A 17,532-nucleotide genomic window follows, 5' to 3' on the forward strand; every position below is an offset into this window, starting at 1 on the left:
CCTACAGGAAATGCCCTTCACAGACTTCCTTCTTCCAGATCCCTTTGATCAAAGATTTTCTGGAAGGCTTGAAGAAAGTATTCCCTCCTGTCAGGCTTCCTTCGCCTTCATGGGAATTGAATGTGGTGCTGTCCAGATTGATGAAGGACCCTTTTGAACCTATTCATAAGGCTTCGTTGCAGCACCTGTCCTGGAAGGCGGCGTTCCTTGTGGCCATTACATCGGCCCGCAGGGTGAGTGAAATTCAGGCGTTGTGTTGCCAAGAACCTAATACTGTATTTCATGCTGCTAAGGTTGTTATGCGTACTCACCCTAAATTTCTTCCCAAGGTTATTTCTGATTTTCATGTCAACCAGACGATAACTTTGCCTACGTTTTTTCAGAATCCTTCATCTCCAGCGGAAAGGTCCTTACATTCCCTGGATGTTAGGAGGGTGTTGAAATGTTATCTGGATAAAACGAAAGATATTCGTAGGTCAGACCAATTGTTTATCAATTATGGATCGGTCAGGACGGGTCTTGCGACCTCGAAGCAGTCCATCTCTAGGTGGATTGTGTCCTGCATACAGCTGTGTTACCAAAAAGCTAATAAGACCTTAGGGGGTAAACCTAAGGCTCATTCCACCAGGGGCAAAGCAGCCACGACTGCTTTGCTCCGTAATGTTCCAATTACAGAAATCTGCAAGGCGGCCACTTGGAAGTCGGTTCATACCTTTGCTAAGCATTACTGCTTGGACACTGATGCCAGGGCAGACGCTCAGGTTGGGCAGGCTTCGCTGCGAAATCTGTTCGCACAATAATGGTGTTATTTCTCTTTTCTCCACCGCCGCTTTGGTGTGGGGATGGGCTTGCCATTCTATTCACTAGATTATGACTATACACAGAGATCCCCTACTACAGAAGGAGTAGTTTCTGTCCTGTAACTCCAGTTCTGTAGTAGGGGTATCTCTGTTATAGTCATAAGCGCCCGCCCTCCACCCCGGTGGAGAGAGATTTTCATGTCAGGAATGCTACAGGTCTGGCGTTTTACGCCTTCAAAAAGAACTGAAAGTAAATGGGACCTGCTGTGCATTCTGGGATACTGGGAGAAGTTATGGAAAGTTCTCTTAAAGGCACAGTATCCTATTTAAGCCACATAATGGCAGCCTATGGGGCTTGTCTGTCCATGCCTTCCTCTCTATCATTCCAGAGGCTTTTACTGGTAGAGGCAAGTTTTTCTGTAGAAGAAACTGGGCAGGCTGTGCTGTTTGTGTGGTTGTTTTTGGTGGAATTTCTAGTTGAAGTACTGGACAGTGTAGCCTGTGGATATAGGCTGCATTATTTGTCTTTAAATTCTCTCTTAAGTGTCTTTGTGTGGAGGAGTGTGGCTCACTGATTAGAGCGGCAGACCCCGATGCAGATGTCTGGCTGGGACCAGGGTTCAATTCCCGTCGCGGCAGGGTCTTGAGCTCAAATGTCCGCGGACCCGATAATTCTCGGCACGGTGCCTACTCTAATCATGGGGTCCCACGCTGCAACTCTGGGCAATAGCTTGCTTAGTCTCCACACCGGCCCTAATTGCTAAGGATGCCTGGCTTCACCAGGGGGGTGCCCAGGAGTTGGGCGCCTCACAGGAACAGGCCAGGACGGGTTCCTCAGCGGTTTATTCAGCGCGGGGACACACTGGTAAGTGTAACCATGCGCTTTATAAGCTTCACAATTACAATTTGCAGTTCTGCATTTTTTGACAATTTAAGAGATTATTTTTGATTGCCGGGGTCCACGCACATGAGCGGGACTATTCACTAGATTATGACTATAACAGAGATACCCCTACTACAGAACTGGAGTTACAGGACATAAACTACTCCTTCTTCAAGTACATTCCAGTATCCTTTCTGAAAACTAGAAAGGCTTACAATTCCATTGCACCCCTTGATAACAAACTCACTGATCACCTAAAATACCTCATCACTGTCCCCAACTTGTTTTTACTTCCCTGTGTTTACAGCATTTTCTCTCACATAGTTAACTACCACAGGTTCTACACCATACTCAATATGCTCAATTAGCAAGCATGACAGATAGTCAGCAACACGACTATTACATCCTGATATGTACTCTACTTGGAAATGTTAATCTAACAAACCCTCCAAACACCATCTCATCCTCAGGGTTACATTTTCACTACTCTTACAAGAATAGATATGAACAAGAGACTGATGGTCTGATCTCACTGTAGACGGTAAACCTCTAATGAAAAAGTTTACGTCGTGAATTGCCCATACTACAGTCACTGCCTCTTGTTCATTTACAGAGTAGTATTCTTCAGCCCCAATAAATGAACTTGAAGTGAATGCTACCACTATCGCTTCCCCATCTGCTATCTGTGAAAGCATGAAACCACGACCATAACGCCTGGATTTAGTAGTCACAATGGTCTTCTTACACATATCAAAGTGCCCAAGAGTAGTTAGAGCACTGATGCAGACTTTGAAAGACTTGAAGGCTTTCCCACACCCCTCTAACCACTTGAATGTGATTCCTTCTTTGAGCAATAGTCATAATGGCTGTATCACACTCACAAAGTTGCCATTACATTTTGAGCACAATACTGCTAAACAAAGGAACGATCATACTTGATCCTGGATCTCATTGGCGGATACCTCCCTCAATGCCTTTTCCAATTCTCATTTAGGACTAATTCCGTCACCAGATATGGTGTGGCCCAAATGAGTCAAAGAGGTTACTCTGAACTGCATTTTTCATGTTTTGCCTAATGCCAAAATGCTGTAGTCTTTGCATACCAAATAACAAAATCCTATCTTGATTGTCCCTGTTTTTCCTGACACCAGGATATCGTCTTGAAAAAAGAAGACATGAGGTATTGCCTCAAACACCATCTTTATCACCTTTTGGAAATATGTAGCAGCAGACCATAAGCCAAATAGCATACGAATTACCCTGTATGCTCCTGGAGACATGACAAAGGAGGTAATATGCAATGGGACCTGATGATATGCAGACCACAAGTCCATAATACTGAATAACTTTGCCCACACAAGCATCGTCAGAACCTGTGAGATATTAAGGTGTAGCTTTGGGTCCACTCAAATGTATTTGCTCAAGTCTTGGAGGTCCTCACACATACTGATTTTTTTCCCCTACTTCCTTAGGTGCTGATACAACTAGGGTGACCCACTCAAAGGAAGCAATCTCCTCCCTAACACACTGTTTTAGCAGCTTCTGTAACGCATCCTTCAGTGGATCATCATGTTAGGGACTTTTCCAACCCTGTGCACACATTGCACAGCACTCTTCTTGAGGATGATGTTGTGCCCAAACCACTTTAGTAATCCTAGTTGCATTCTAAAAACATCTTAGATATCAGGGACTATGTATATTTCTACATCACAGTTAGACACTACAAGGTTTTGTTCATGTGAGTTGTGATTCATAATAATTCCCGTCTGCTCTGGCTGACGCCAGGTTATTGCTCTGTTTTGAAATGTACACCTTGCCAACATTCTATCATGAAACTGAATGTTCTTGACCATCTAACCGCGTACATCGATACCACCGTCCACCCTTACACCCAAAATTACTTCCTCACACTTTCAGTAACACATTCAAATGACAAAAGACAAACCCTGGCATAATTCCAGTCTTGAGGAAGAAAAAAGTATGCTCTTCTGGGGACAGCCAGTGGCTCTGGAGATTGTCTGTATGTTTTAAGTGAGAATTACACAGCTGGTAAGGATCAATGTTGAATATCTCCAAAGCTCTCTCTCAATGCCAACTGATCTACTTTCTAATGCTGTTTTTACATTGCTTCTTATTAAAATCTAATATGATCCCACCTGCACAGCAGAAAAATACACTCTGTGCAATTCATTTAACTGAACAGAGATTAACCTGTCTACCGTCCATCGTGTTGTTTTTTCTACCTTCCTAATGTTGAAAGCGAGGGCTCTCAGATTTGAACATTGCTCTTACCTTACTGGGGGTGGGGCAGGAGTTTGAGGGGTATTTCTACTTTCAGAGATGGCATGCACTACCCTAGATCTCACCCTATACCTCTCTCAATATAGCCTATACCTCCATTCTCCAACTCACCCCAAACCTCATTCTACTACTCTCTCCAATGTACTACCCTATTTCTCACCCTATATCTCTCTCAATATATCTTCTACCTCCACTCTCTGACTCATCCCAAACCCAATTATTCTACTATGATCCCAAAAATAAACCTTTCTAGACTCTTCCTTTTTCTACCTCTCCTTGCATCATCTCAATGTCTTTTACTAGTAAGATCTCCCCTCCACCTTCCCCTTTACTCATCCTAAACCTCCTTCTACTGCTATGACTCCAAATAAACACTTTCGAGACCCTTTCCTCTTCTATCCCCACACTATCCTTTTCAGTCCAACTAACAGACTCACATGTCCACAGCTTAATAGTTCCCTATGCAAGTTCACCCCTAGAGGTGTTTTTGGATTCCAGAGTAGCGTGCTACTCACCAAAAAGCAGTTTGATGCGTCATCATGGGTAACAAGCATTATATTGATGCAAACCCTTCCCTCTTCTACCCCTCCACTATCCTTTTTCAATCCAAATAACACTCACATGCCCTCCACTCAAATTAATGTCATATTTCCCTATACCAATTCACCACTAATCCTTTTTGGGTTCCAGAGTAGCCTGCTACTCGCTGAAAAGTGTTTCAACACCTCATCTGGAATAGCAAGTGCTATATAAATGCTAACCCTTCCCTCTTCTATCCCTACGTTATCCTTTTTCAATCCAAATAACAAACTCATGTCCACCGCTCAAATCTATTTCATATACCCCAATACTAATTCACCACTAATCCTTTTTGGGTTCCGGAGTAGCGTGCTACTTGACGAAAAGCACTTTGATGCCTCATATGGGGTAGTAAGTACTATAAAAATGCAATAACTATAATGGCCCCTTTTTCCATATTTCGTGCATGTAGCGTTCTTGTATGAAACTGGAACAATTGGATGAATTGTTTCCACAACTACATTATGTACACAGATGCCAAGCTGCCGCTCAGATTAATAAAGATATTTATGTTAGTACCTACCCCTTGTCGAGTGCTATGTGGGGTCACCTTGACTACAGGGTACTCCATACCCAAGACATTTAATCCAATATATTCGTTCAACAAATGTATTAAAAAGAACAGGATGTTGTAGCGCCTACTTGGAACAAAAAGACAACTTTCGGGAGAGTATGTGGTCTTACGGCTTGACTGCCGACTTTGGAGCTGGGAAACCACGGTTTGAGCCTCGGGGTCGACTCCACATCCTGTGATTCTGGAAAAATCACCTAATCTCCCTGTGTCTACCAAAAAATATGAATGAGTCCTTGTGTAGCGTAACTGGGGCTCATGTTAAGTGCTCCAATACCTTCGGGTCCAGTTTGCGCTATATAAATGTACAACAACAAAAAAACACATGACGGGGTAAATTATGAGGCAAAGGGCCAAGAAGTTACCATATGTAATGTAACTGGTTCTATTGTAAAGCGCACTGACACCTTCAGGTAAAGTTCCCGCTATATAAAAACGCATAAATAAATAAAGAAATAAAGGGGAAATCAGAATGGTAAGTGGGATTAGAAGAAACTTGGTTTTAGCTCCTACTGGCACCAATTTACGCCCTTGTAGTGTGTTGCTGGACCACAAACAAGCCCTATAAAACATAATTGAATCGTTTAAAATGTGCTCAGTTGAACAGCCGCTCACAAATTAATTTTTCAGACCAGTAATACATGTTATTTATCAAGCATTAACCACTCAAAGGCTAATCACGTGACCAACACCTAGCCTCTCTTCTGTTTCAATTATTAGCGCAGAGCCGCTGTCAGAATACGGTATTTAAAAAAAAAGTCCTGTACTTCCGGCATCCTTGAATAGAGCATGCGCAGAGCAGCTTGCACCTCGGCTCGCCTGCGTTACACGCCTCGGTCTGGATAGTAACCCCGCCCTTCGCTTGGGATACTCTGCGTTATGATTGGATGTCCATTTGGCAGGTGTGATTGGCATGGGCGGGCGGGTCCTAATGGACCCTCGTGACTGGGGCGGAGGGGGAGTGGAGCCAGGGAGAGCCGGGAGAAAAGCAGGGGGAGCTTAGGACAGCGGAAAGCGCCTGGGGCAAAACCAGGGGAGTTGGTGACAGGGGCCACCATGGCTCAGAGAGACATGAACCCCTTCAGCGATGCCAGTGAGCTGGATAACCCTTTTCAGGTGAGAGGCGGTGGCAGTGTGAGGGATGGACGGGAATGGGATGCTAATGGGAACGAGAACAGGCCAATCCTTTTCAAGATTATGAGTTTTAAATTGGCACTGAGATTGGAGGTGGAGAAACCATGCATGTCAGTGGAGATTTAAGAGAGCATGAAAAATGTACAACCCTTTCCCTGCGGTGTGGGTAGACCAGGTTGGTGTAGAGAGCTGGGGTAGAAGACCAGTCACAGCCAAGACCTGTGGCACCTCCCTAACACCTCAGAACCTTGCACTCCCTCATGGACTTCTTAAAGAACCTCAAGACATGGCTCTTCCAGATAAAACACCTGAGATTTGACAATGACATTAGTAGTATGGCCTAATCTTGAAAATTATTGAATTGTATACATCTCACAAGTGGATATTTCCACCCCACTCCCTCCAACCGGCGTTTCATCCTAATTTATATTCAAAATTGGTCTTGTGACCAAGGCCTAAATAATATTTTTGTGTTTGCGCATTTCATGGAGGGGGTGTGGGGGTAATAGCAGAGATTGGCATAGTCATGGGTCAGATGATTGTCAGGAATGATGCTTGTCTAAATGTGGATGTATTGATAGGTTGATTTTTGTTTCTGACCTTTCCCACTATCGGACGAGGGGGCTTTGTAGTGAGGTTCTGGCTGGAGGTTTAAAGTATGTCAAAGAGATGTACAGTTACCATGCAGGAGAGGGGTTTCAAACTCTTAAGAATATACATCACCTGAGACCCAGGCGAGTACTACAACCATAATTTAGGGCGACAGTTAGATATGCTCATTACTGATGCAGAAAACTGGCGCACCCTTCCATTGACGTTGCAGCATTGTTCAAAATGATGGCCCTTCCACGCCTTCTATACATGTTACAAAACTCACCGTACGAGGTGCCTGCTTACTTATCTCGAAAGCGGGACTCGGAACTTCGTGCCCTACTATAGAGTTGAGCAGCCCCTCGGATCACTCTGTGTAAGATCCAAAAGGGGGTCTTCGAGGGAGGCATAGCGGTGCCCGACATTCGTGGTTACTACTGGGCCTCGCAACTGGTGAATGTAAATGTTTAGATAGTTGAAGATAGGACAGAACCAGCATATAGAGTAACCCGATTGGCCATGGGTGCATGAGGCCCACAGGGACTCCTGTACACGAAGCAAGTAGATAAACACCTCCCGATACACACCAAAACTGTAGCAAAAGTGTGGAGAGTGGCCACAAGTTACCTGGGGTGGGAGAAAAAACATTCAGGGATGACGCCACTTTGGGCGGGGGACCTTCTTAGAGAAGTTAGTAGATTAGATGGCTTCATCAAGTGGTAGCTTTTGGGACTTGAAACATTAGGGGATATCTGGAGAAGAGGAGCATACATGGCAGGCATATCGGGGACTGTGAAAGGGAAAACTAGACCAACCTGTTCACTACCAAATATGATTATGCAGTACTAGAGGATGGAGATGTTATACAACCTTAAAAATTGTGGTTGAAGTATAAATGCTCTTTGTATGTACAGTAATTTTATCTTTTAATAAAAAGAGTTAAAAAAAATTCAAAGAGGAAGGTGTCGGGCATGTTGGTGGTCTACTTTAGGAGTGGTCCAGAAGGAAGTGTATATAGGATTTATAAGCAAATGAACAGGGCCCAAAGAGGGTTTGGGAGTGAGGTTCAAATGAGAACAGTCAGACATGACAAAGGACCAACTAGGGTATGGTCACACAAGGCCAGGCTTCTCCAATGAGTAGCTTGTTAACTACTGGTAGTTCTCCACCTACCTGTGAGTAGCTCTCCTGTGTGCAACCCAGCCGCTGTTTTCTAGGTTTAATTAATATATGTATACCAAAATTGAGTGTGTGTATTTGAGAGGAAAATGTGTGACGTTGGACACACTTATGCCTAAGATCATATTCTTACTGCCAGGGGCATTGTCGCTATCGCTGCTATGTAGAACCTATGTTGAGGCATTTGAAATTGATAAAGCCTTTTTTACATTACTGCTGGCACTCCTGCTCGATGTACGGAGGTAATGACTGCTAGTAATCATCCATATGGTAGCCACTAATGTAATGTTGTCTGATGTGGTCACTATTATGTATTCAACACTAATAGTATTAGTAGCTCAGGATGATTTTCATTGAACATAAGTAGCTCTTTTAGTTTTTTTTGTAACTTTGTTTATTGGCATTTCGAAGTTCAAGAACATTACACATACAATACATGATAGGCATTGCAGGAAAATTGAATGACTACTTAAGTACAGTACATTTGTTGAGGCTAGATCGGCTGGACACATTAAATAGTGACTTTGATATGTACACAGGGGATACAATACTACAAAATGAGCACGATGGCAAACAAACTCAGTAAACTATGACCCAGTGGCCGCAGCAGGTCTTCTTGTCTATGCTTGTGATTCATTTTCTTTCATGTCGCTAGCTGTTGTCCACAGCAGGTAATTAGTGAGGGGTTCCCAAAAGTCACATGGTTTAGAGCGTAAAGGGAGCAACTCAGCGTATATATTAGGTTGCACCTGGCAGTAAGTTAGATCTGTTAGCCATTCCTTAAATTTGGGCTTCCTGCCCCTCCTCCATCTACATGCAATCTGTTGCTTTGCAATGAGCAGACCCACAGCTAGTAAGCATTTGATTCGGCCTCTATACCTGGGCAAGTATCCCAGGAGACTCATCTCGGGTGTTGGGATCCACTGGTTCCCAGCCAGTCCCTCAGTGCTGCCTCCAACTCTGCCCAATAGTGCGCTATGGACCCACATTCCCATGCAAGATGTAAAAACCCTGCTCCCTCTTGCTTACAGCGGTCGCATTTGTCATTATCGCGCAGTTGGAGCCTATGCATTCTTACAGGGGTATAGTACATTCTGTGAATACATTTAAAGTGTATTATCCTAAATCTGCTGCTCGCTGTGATGCGTTCTGTTTGTTGGCAGTAATATGTCCATGCCTTGTTTGTTATCTGATGGCCTAATTCTGTTTCTCACCCCAATTTTGCTTTCAGTGTGTCGTGTGTCCCTGCCCCCATGGTTGCCCTGTATATACGGGACACTGCGTGAGGCGCCCATGCTCATAGCAGGTGGTGCAATGGAAGCAATATGGGGGGTTCCTCAGGGAACACAGGAGTGGCAGCCTTAACATCCTGTCTAAGGCGTATATATAGGAATCGCTCCATGGTTGTGGGGGAGCTGTCCCCAAAGAACTTATCTGCACCTTTGAGTTGTCCAGGTTCATACATATCCCCCTAGGTGTAGACGCCATAGGTGAAGAGCATATGTTCGCAGATACCGTCCTGTGTGACAGGCTCGCTTTGTTGATCCCGGAGGGGGAGCAGCGGGGAATATAGCATGGGAATTTGGGACCGCTTTACAATTGCTTGCCACGCGCTATTAGTGCAGGCCACTGTTGGCCTGTGTCCTCCGACTGTCTTATCAGTTCCCACAAAGGCCGTTATGGGAATTGGTGCCATATACCCCTGTTCCACCGCTAAGTGCGTCATGAAGGGCGGAGGCTTGAACTAGTACGCAGCATAGTGTGCCTGAGCGCTGAGATAGTAAAGTTCAGGATCAAGTGCTTCAAACCCACCCTGGGCAAACAGCAGTATAAGGGTGCTCCACTTTATCCGTGGCAGTTTCCCACCCCATGCCAAACGGATGATCTGACTCTTAAGTCTTGTGAAAAAAGGGGCGGCCTGGGTTGAAGGGGGTGATCATGAACAGGTATAAAAATGTGGGCGTGATAACCATTTCATTAAGGCTACTTGGCCCGCTAGGCGAAGAGGCAAGGCTATCAACCTAGTGATCTAGTCCTCCACATTGGTAAGGACCTTCCCGTAGTTTACTCGCATTAGTGCCTCCTTATCTTTGACTAAGGTTATGCCAAGATACCGGACCTCGTCCTCGCACCACTGTAGGGGTTAGTCCATTGGAAAGGAAGTGGTGCACCGAGTGAGAGGCATAACCTATGACTTGCCCCAGTTTATGGTAATTCCGAGAAGGCCCCAAATTTTATTATTTCGCGGATCATGGCGTTCAATCCTTCTTCAGGATTACGCACATAGAGCGTGATGTCATCCGCGTACAGCAAAATTAAGACTGGCCTTGTCTGGTAATCCAGGGTGTATCTCTTGTGCTGCTGCCGGAGCATGGTAGTCAGGGGCTTCATTGCTATTGCAAATAGCAGGGGTGACAGGGGATACCCCTGCTGCGGGCCTCTGGAAATGCCGAAGGCCGGGGAACGCTCCCTATTCAGGAGCAGGGTGGCACAGGGGCGATGGTATAGCAACTTGATCCACAAAAGGAAACCGGAGGGAACCTCATATGCGTCAACACCGCGAATAGATAACCCCATTCCAGGTAATTGAACGCCTTGGTGGCGTCAAGAAATACGGCCGCTGCCTGATCTTCCTGGTCGATCTCATGCATAATAGCAAACAGGGTTTGTAAGTTGTGTGAGGTGGATCGAGCAGGTATAAAGCCCGCTTGGTCTGGCCTGATAAGATTGCCCATCAATCGTGTAAGCCTGTTGACCAACACCTTGACATCGCAGTTTATTAGGGACAGCGGCCTATGTGAGTCGGTAGAGTCAGGGGTTTTTCCCGGCTTCAACAGCGAAACCAACATCGCCTATCACATTGAGGGTGGAAGTGTCCCCTCTTGGGCTATCTCCTCATATACCGATTTGAGAAAGGGGGCAAGTGTATCTTTGTGGGTCTTATAAAATTCGATAGTTAGGCCATCCGGCCCGGTGCCTTCCCGCTCCTTATCTGTATGATGGCCTCTCGTATTTCCTCCACCTCAATGTCGGCCGCTAGGAATTCCCGATGACCATTACTGAACCAGGCGAGTTCTATCTGCTGTAAATCTTGCGCTGTCTCGCTTTGCCTAGTCGCACAAGACGTCTAATGTGATTGGTAGAGAGTCATAAAAACAGCCATCATGGCTGGAGTATCCATGTGTACCTCACCCTGCCCATCGTGGATCGCAGCTTTTGGCGGTCTAATCGTCTCTGCAAGCACTGTGCCGAGGTGTTCGCCTTCACCATACCGACGTGCTATGTGAAATTTGCTGCGAAACAGGCACTCTCTTTCTGCTTTGGCTTGATAGTCCTTAAGTAACTCACGGACCTTGGCCAGTGCGGGGCCCTCACATGTTGCGTGTGTGTTTGTTTCCTGCTGCTGAATCTGGCATTCTAGTCGAGCGAGAGATGCACGGATGTCTTTAAGAATGCCCTCCGTTTTGGCTATACAAAGTCCCCGTACAGTAACCTTCAGCGCCGCCCAAACGGTGACCAGGGTGGGGACAGAACCTGTGTTGAGCCATATGAATTCCTCTAGAGCCTCCCCCATTTCTGCCTTATACGCCGTGTCCAAGAGTGCTGTGGGCTGTAAACGCCACATCATTGGTTGTGGCGTCATACCGGGAGGAGTCCGCTGCAGTAACACTGGGGAGTGATCGGAGTAACCACGCGCCAAATAGTGCGTGGACAAGTTGTGTATTGCTATGTCTTGTGAGGTGAGCCAGATGTCTAACCTGGACCAACTGGTATGTACTGCCGAGTGGAACATCCCTTCCCTAAGTGTGGGGTGGTGATGCTGCCAGACGTCCACCAACAAATTATCGGCTGTTATTTGCTGGAGTTGGTGCTGGTCTTTGGTGTAGTGGTGCGGCAAGGGGTGGGAACGATCGCATGGTGGGTGGAACATTAGGTTAAAATCTCCACCCCCCCCAATAGGAGGTGGGTCGAGCCTATACTCACTATATGAGCCCCCATGTTTAATAAAATAATCCTTGTCGTCCACATTGGGCCCATAACTGCATACTAGTGTGACTGATGCTGACGCCAGCCTGCCCCAGGTCCCACAGAACCTCCCCTGCGGGTCGAGTATGGAGCCCTCTTCGTTGTAAGGCACCGTACGTTTATTTAAAATAGCTGTGCCTCTCGAGTAGGCGGAATAGGAAGAAAAGTATCTATGGGAGGCCCACCTAGCTGCGAACTGAGGCTGTTGTGTAGGGAGGGTATGGGTTTCCTGCAACATAGCTATGCCTACCTGATGCCTGTCCAGGTAGGCCAATAGGTGTCGTTTTTTTCTGGGGTTCCCCCAGCCCGCTGACATTCCAAGTTAGGAGTCCCACTTGCGTAGTAGTGTTAGTTCGTCGATCGTCACCTGCCATCTGCAAGTGTCAAGAAGAGGCAGATGTCCTGCCGACTTGTGTCTATGTCTTGGTGTTGTCTGTACATGAGTAGCCTATAACACATTGAATTCCAAGCAGTGCCCTCTATCGAACCCCAACCGTCTCCCCCCACAACGGCGTCCCAAACTTGCCATGTACTGACCCCGCCCTCTCAAACCCTCCCGGTAAACCGAAAAGAACATGTGTGGCTTTCTGTGCAGCAACCCCATTTTGGTGGTGTGTGGCCCGTGCTGTGTGCTTATAGAATGCCAGTGGCATAGATGTATGGTGGATTGTTAGCAGGTAGATGCAAACAGTGTAGGTAAGAAATCTAGTCTGGCTCACTGGGCTACTGTTAAGCAACAGCTTTAACATTCCCACAACAGAGGAAGAAAGGTAACTCAGTAAGAAAAACATTCCCCACCACAGGAGGAAAGGGGAACTCCCTTGGAGGTGTGTGTAATAGGGGGCGTGCAGAAGGGGGCCTTGGAATGCAGACAAATTAGCCCTTTATTCGCCTGTGATGCCCGGCTGCTAGTTGCGTATAGAGCTGCAATTCCTGCCGACGGGTGGAGCGAGATAGGGTCTGAATCTGGGCCTGGGCTGCGCTCCTCACCATTCACAAAGAGCGCCGGGACACCCCACCCGGGAAGCCGTATCCGCCCGGGGGGAGCTCTGTTCAGGTGAGGCTCACCGCATGCACCAGGTGAGCTGCGCCGGCTCACAGCTTTGCAACGCGGGGTGGCTGCTACCCCCTTGCAGGTCGTCACTGCCATGGATTTCCGCAGTCTTCAGCCCCACGGGGCGCGCTGGACGCCCCCCATCCTAGCAGGCTGCGGTTAGGGGCACTGTGCGATCCACCAGAGCGTTAGTCACTGTGGGGCGATAGGCTGTGATCCCCGGACTGGCGTGAATTCAGCTCGCTTCCAGGCTTGCTCCCTGGCTTGTGCGGCCCACCGTGCTGAAGTTCGCTTGCAGGTCAGCGGAGCCCGCATGTGTCCCCCAGTCCCTCCGGGTTCACAAAGTACCTGGCTCCCTTGTAAACTTCAGGTATAAGACGCAAGCCGGGGATCATCAGGATGGCGTGGTTATCGTAGCGTTTCCGGGGCTCCGGCCCCGCTGCGTCTCTCGAAGTAGCTCCCCCGGGCGGCACGCAGCCTGCCGATGCAGCAGCCCTCAGTCGCGCGATCCCCACAGTGGCTCCATCACCTCTCTGTCGCCTGCAGGTATATTGGGTCACCGCAGCAAGTCCAGGCTGTCCCATATTGGCTCGGTCTCCGTAGTCGGCGGCGGGCTCTCCCTGCTCTTGGCTCGGCCAGCTGTGCCGCTCCGCACACAGGCCACAAATTTGCAGTGCAGCTAGCTGGTCCGCCGCCGTCTCCGGATCGTTACTGAAGGGTAACACCACTCCCGTCTACCCTCCGTCACGTTATGGGGCAGAATACAGCGAGAGTCCCTCACGGGTTCAGGATGATTTTTTGGATAGTTTCTCCAGGGCTGACGGAGCCTCACTACAGTGCGGCTATCTTGTTAGGCCGCCCTCTAGTGCCCCGCAGTGGTAGCTCTTCTTAGAGAAAATGTTAGAGACCCCTGCATATGGCGATTAGGTCAAATATTTGATGCCTAACTGGATAATGGATTAAATGTATGCTATTCTATACTGGAAAACAGTAGATGTGATGTTGAATGGAGATTGGGTCATTAGGGTGGAGGGGCTGGTCGAAAAGTCAGTGGCTAAACTGAATGACCATAAGTGTTATAGATGGTAGGGTAGAGGCAGACTGGGTAAGGATCAGGCAGCATGGCTGCTCATGGAGAAGTGGTCTGCTACTGTGTTGGGTAAAATGGTGGGGGTCATGCAGGGTGACACATCACAATGGGTACACTGAGACTGAAGGTTTTGTGATCAGGGTAGAACAGGATGAGTGAAACGTGGCAAGATATCAATGTATGAGGTACCAAGCAGGATGAGAGGTTAGCCTGTGGTATGGCTGTGTGAAGTGTCTTTTGTTAGTTTGGCAATGAAATGTGGCTTGTATACCATTGTTATGTTAGACTTGCGAAGAGACCTCCCACACTACTAAGGGCAACTGGAAACAGGAGTATGACGTAAGTATGAGTCTAGAGCTGCCAGTGAATGTTGGTTTTATTATTTATAAATAACTGTGTTGTTTTGTGCTAGTATGTCACTTAGCAACCAGTTTCTCATGCTGACTGCCAAAGGCATATTAAGGAGGTGAATTTGGATGTTTTGTTAATCAACAAGATCGTGGGCGACTGTCAGTTCAGTGGCTATCTTCAGCGTCCTTCCTCAACCTGGTTAGACAGTGGATTTCAACCTTAATATTTAACACAACACAGAGAAGATGTTGCTGGTATGGTGTAGTTGTGTGCAGTATGCCTCCTTGAAAGTGAGTTTTTTTTTTTTTTTTTTAAAACCTTTATTGAAAGACACGTAGAAGTACAAGCGCAGGCCTACAACCACAGGGGCCGGCCGCAAAAGCAGGAGAGTCAAAAAAGGCAACATCAATGCGTACAATAGAATGAATACAGGATAGACGTGAAATAAAGACGTTAAACAGTCAGCGCCAGGATAAGAAAGGTTTCATTTTACATTTTATAGAGGAGGCAGCAACCACATCTACCGGGCGTCACGCAACATATACAGAAAAAGAGGGGGGGGGCGGGAGGGGGACAGCCCCCCACGCAATCAAATAACCCTAGTAGGGCGAAGCCCAAAGACATCCCACGCCCAGCAAAGGTTCAAAAATAAAGGACAAATGTCAGCAAACAAATAACGTGGACGCCACATGTACAGCCCTCCCGCCCCGGAAAAGGAGAAAGTGCGGACACGTACGAAACAAAGGAGCGAAAACAAAGGGACATAGCCCACCCCCTGAAAAAAGCAAAAAGGGACCATAGAATAAAACAAACTAAAATAACAAACACCCCCCCCCACCCTACATCACTGTAATGGCTACGGCCTACCCCACTAAACAGCGTGCCTGTCGCCCAGAGTCACCCGAAATATAGAAGAAAGAGAAAGGGAATAATAACAAAGAAAGAGAAAGAAGAAAGAGAGAGAAGGAGAGGAAAGAGAAGGACAGGAGAGGAGAGGAGCCAGCGATCGAAACATGGAATACTACCCCACCCGCAACAACGGATCATCAATCGAGGTCGAAAAGGACATTGAAAAAAGCCCACACAAGGATGAAAAACAAGAACTAACCAAAATAATGAGGCCTGGAGATGCCATTTAAAAGGGTCCCACAGGTACTCCGGCACAATCACCCCTGTCCACTTTTATGAAGAGTCGAGCTTCCAGACCCCGCCACGGCCGAAAAGCAGAATGATACAGTGGGTCCATACCAGTCCAGGAAGGCCAGTGGGATCTCCGCAAAACACCGTCCCGGCCAACAAGAAGCAACCAGGAGAACTCGGCAGCAGTCAGAATGCAAAAGTACCTCAACGATCCACGTGGCCAAGCACAATATCTGGGCTGTCCAGCACGAAGCAGAGAAATCAGGATGTAGGAAACACTGCAGCATCGGCACCGGGTCCACATGATCCCATAGAATCAAACACCCAGCTGGGGATCCCAGCACAGCAGCCGGAGAAGTTTCAACCATTACAATTCGGGAAGACGACACCGCGTCACAAAATGGCGGAGCAGCCATGGCGGAGATCCGCGACTCCAAGTCTCGGCATTTCAAGGACAGGTCGATCCCCAGAGCAGCCAGGGCAGACAAGACAGCACTCCGAGTAGGGGCCGCCCGAATCAAACGAGGGCCGGAGAGAACAAATGCAGCAACTTCCCTGTCTCCAGGAGAAAGACTCTCCGAGGGGCCATCCGCCATCTTAAGCACAGCGCCCGCCGCCATCATCGTGGGCGCCTCCAAGTCCACCAGGAGCACCGGCGGCCCCTGGGCACACAACCGATCCGCGGCGGATGGTGCTCGGCGGAGAAAGGAGAGTCACCAGAAGAACGGGCGTGCTCCCCACAACACTCGGGGGGAGCCCAGCACCGGACCCCGGGCGGGACAAGCAACAGGAGTGGGCTACCCACTTGAGGGGTGCCGGACAGCGCGGCTTCTCTTCTTCGGGCCGGCAGGCAATCGGACATACGGGGTGGCCCACCCGCGGGGGTGGGTCCGCTCCAGGGCTTCCGGCCCGCGGCTCTCAGGCTCCCAGCATCGGGTCTCTCCACCGGTTCCGGACCGCCGGTACTCCGAACATCTCCGGGCAAGCACAGCACTCGAGGCCCCGGCGTCAGGGCCGGGAAGGCCAGCAAGGCAACAAGGGCAGAACGCCGAAATGACTGCACGCCAGAGCCCCGGACAAGGATGGTAAGTGAAGGCTCTTCCTTGGTGATCAAATTCGGAACACCCCGAACAGGATGAAATACAGGATAGGTGGCGGGGAGGAAGAAATCACGGAGCGAGGCGGTTATGCGACTGTTCCGATCGCCATCTTGGCTCCTCCCTCTCCTTGAAAGTGAGTTTTGAGTTTTTTAGCAGACAGGGAGGCTCAGAAGTTCTCTTGTTAACATTCAAAGAGCTCTAATGCTGACAGCCTTGCACCTTGATGATTTCACAAAAATACTTTTTCTCACTCAATTTGAGATTGCGAGTTACTGATGAGGTTAGAAACTAAAAACAGTGCTGTAGGCGAGACTCTATAGAATAAGTGAAAAAGTCAGTCCTAATTAGTGAATTGCGGTAGATGTAGTAATTCCTTGGCCCTGATCTTTTAGTGTATATAAACCGAGCTTGATCCCTGGGCAAGAACTCGTAGAAATCGCTTATGGGTTGTTTGGTATCAATATGATATAATTTGGAATGTGCTTGTTCCAGATAAAGGCTACTGGCGTCACTTAGGTGGCTGTTCCAAGCCTGGTAGTGGTTCTTTGATTTTTTTTGTTAGAACATGCAACTTTTTTGTTGGTGAGTTGGTTCTGTGTGATCGGTTGGACTACACCGACTCACAGATAACTGCTTTATGAATTGGGCTCTAGTAGATACAGCGTTTGTACTGTGTAGTTTATGTGAGTATGATACTTGGTCAGGAGGTCGAGGGAGCCCCAGCAGAGGCGAT

At 47.7% G+C, this 17,532-nt stretch overlaps 1 protein-coding gene across 1 annotated transcript in view; it reads left to right on the top strand.

The window, feature by feature from the left end:
• Positions 1 to 5,989: 5,989 nt before the first annotated feature.
• The window catches only part of SCAMP3 (secretory carrier membrane protein 3), a 102,958-nt gene continuing 91,415 nt past the window's right edge, over positions 5,990 to 17,532 (top strand). Inside the window, exon 1 of the mRNA XM_078669735.1 lies at positions 5,990 to 6,250. Within this exon, the coding sequence (XP_078525861.1) occupies positions 6,191 to 6,250 (60 nt within the window). The 5' untranslated portion in view covers positions 5,990 to 6,190. The remainder of the gene's footprint in view (positions 6,251 to 17,532) is intronic.

This window comes from Lissotriton helveticus, chromosome 12 (assembly GCF_964261635.1).
Source record: "Lissotriton helveticus chromosome 12, aLisHel1.1, whole genome shotgun sequence".
In the NCBI taxonomy this organism is placed as follows: Eukaryota; Metazoa; Chordata; class Amphibia; order Caudata; family Salamandridae; genus Lissotriton; species Lissotriton helveticus.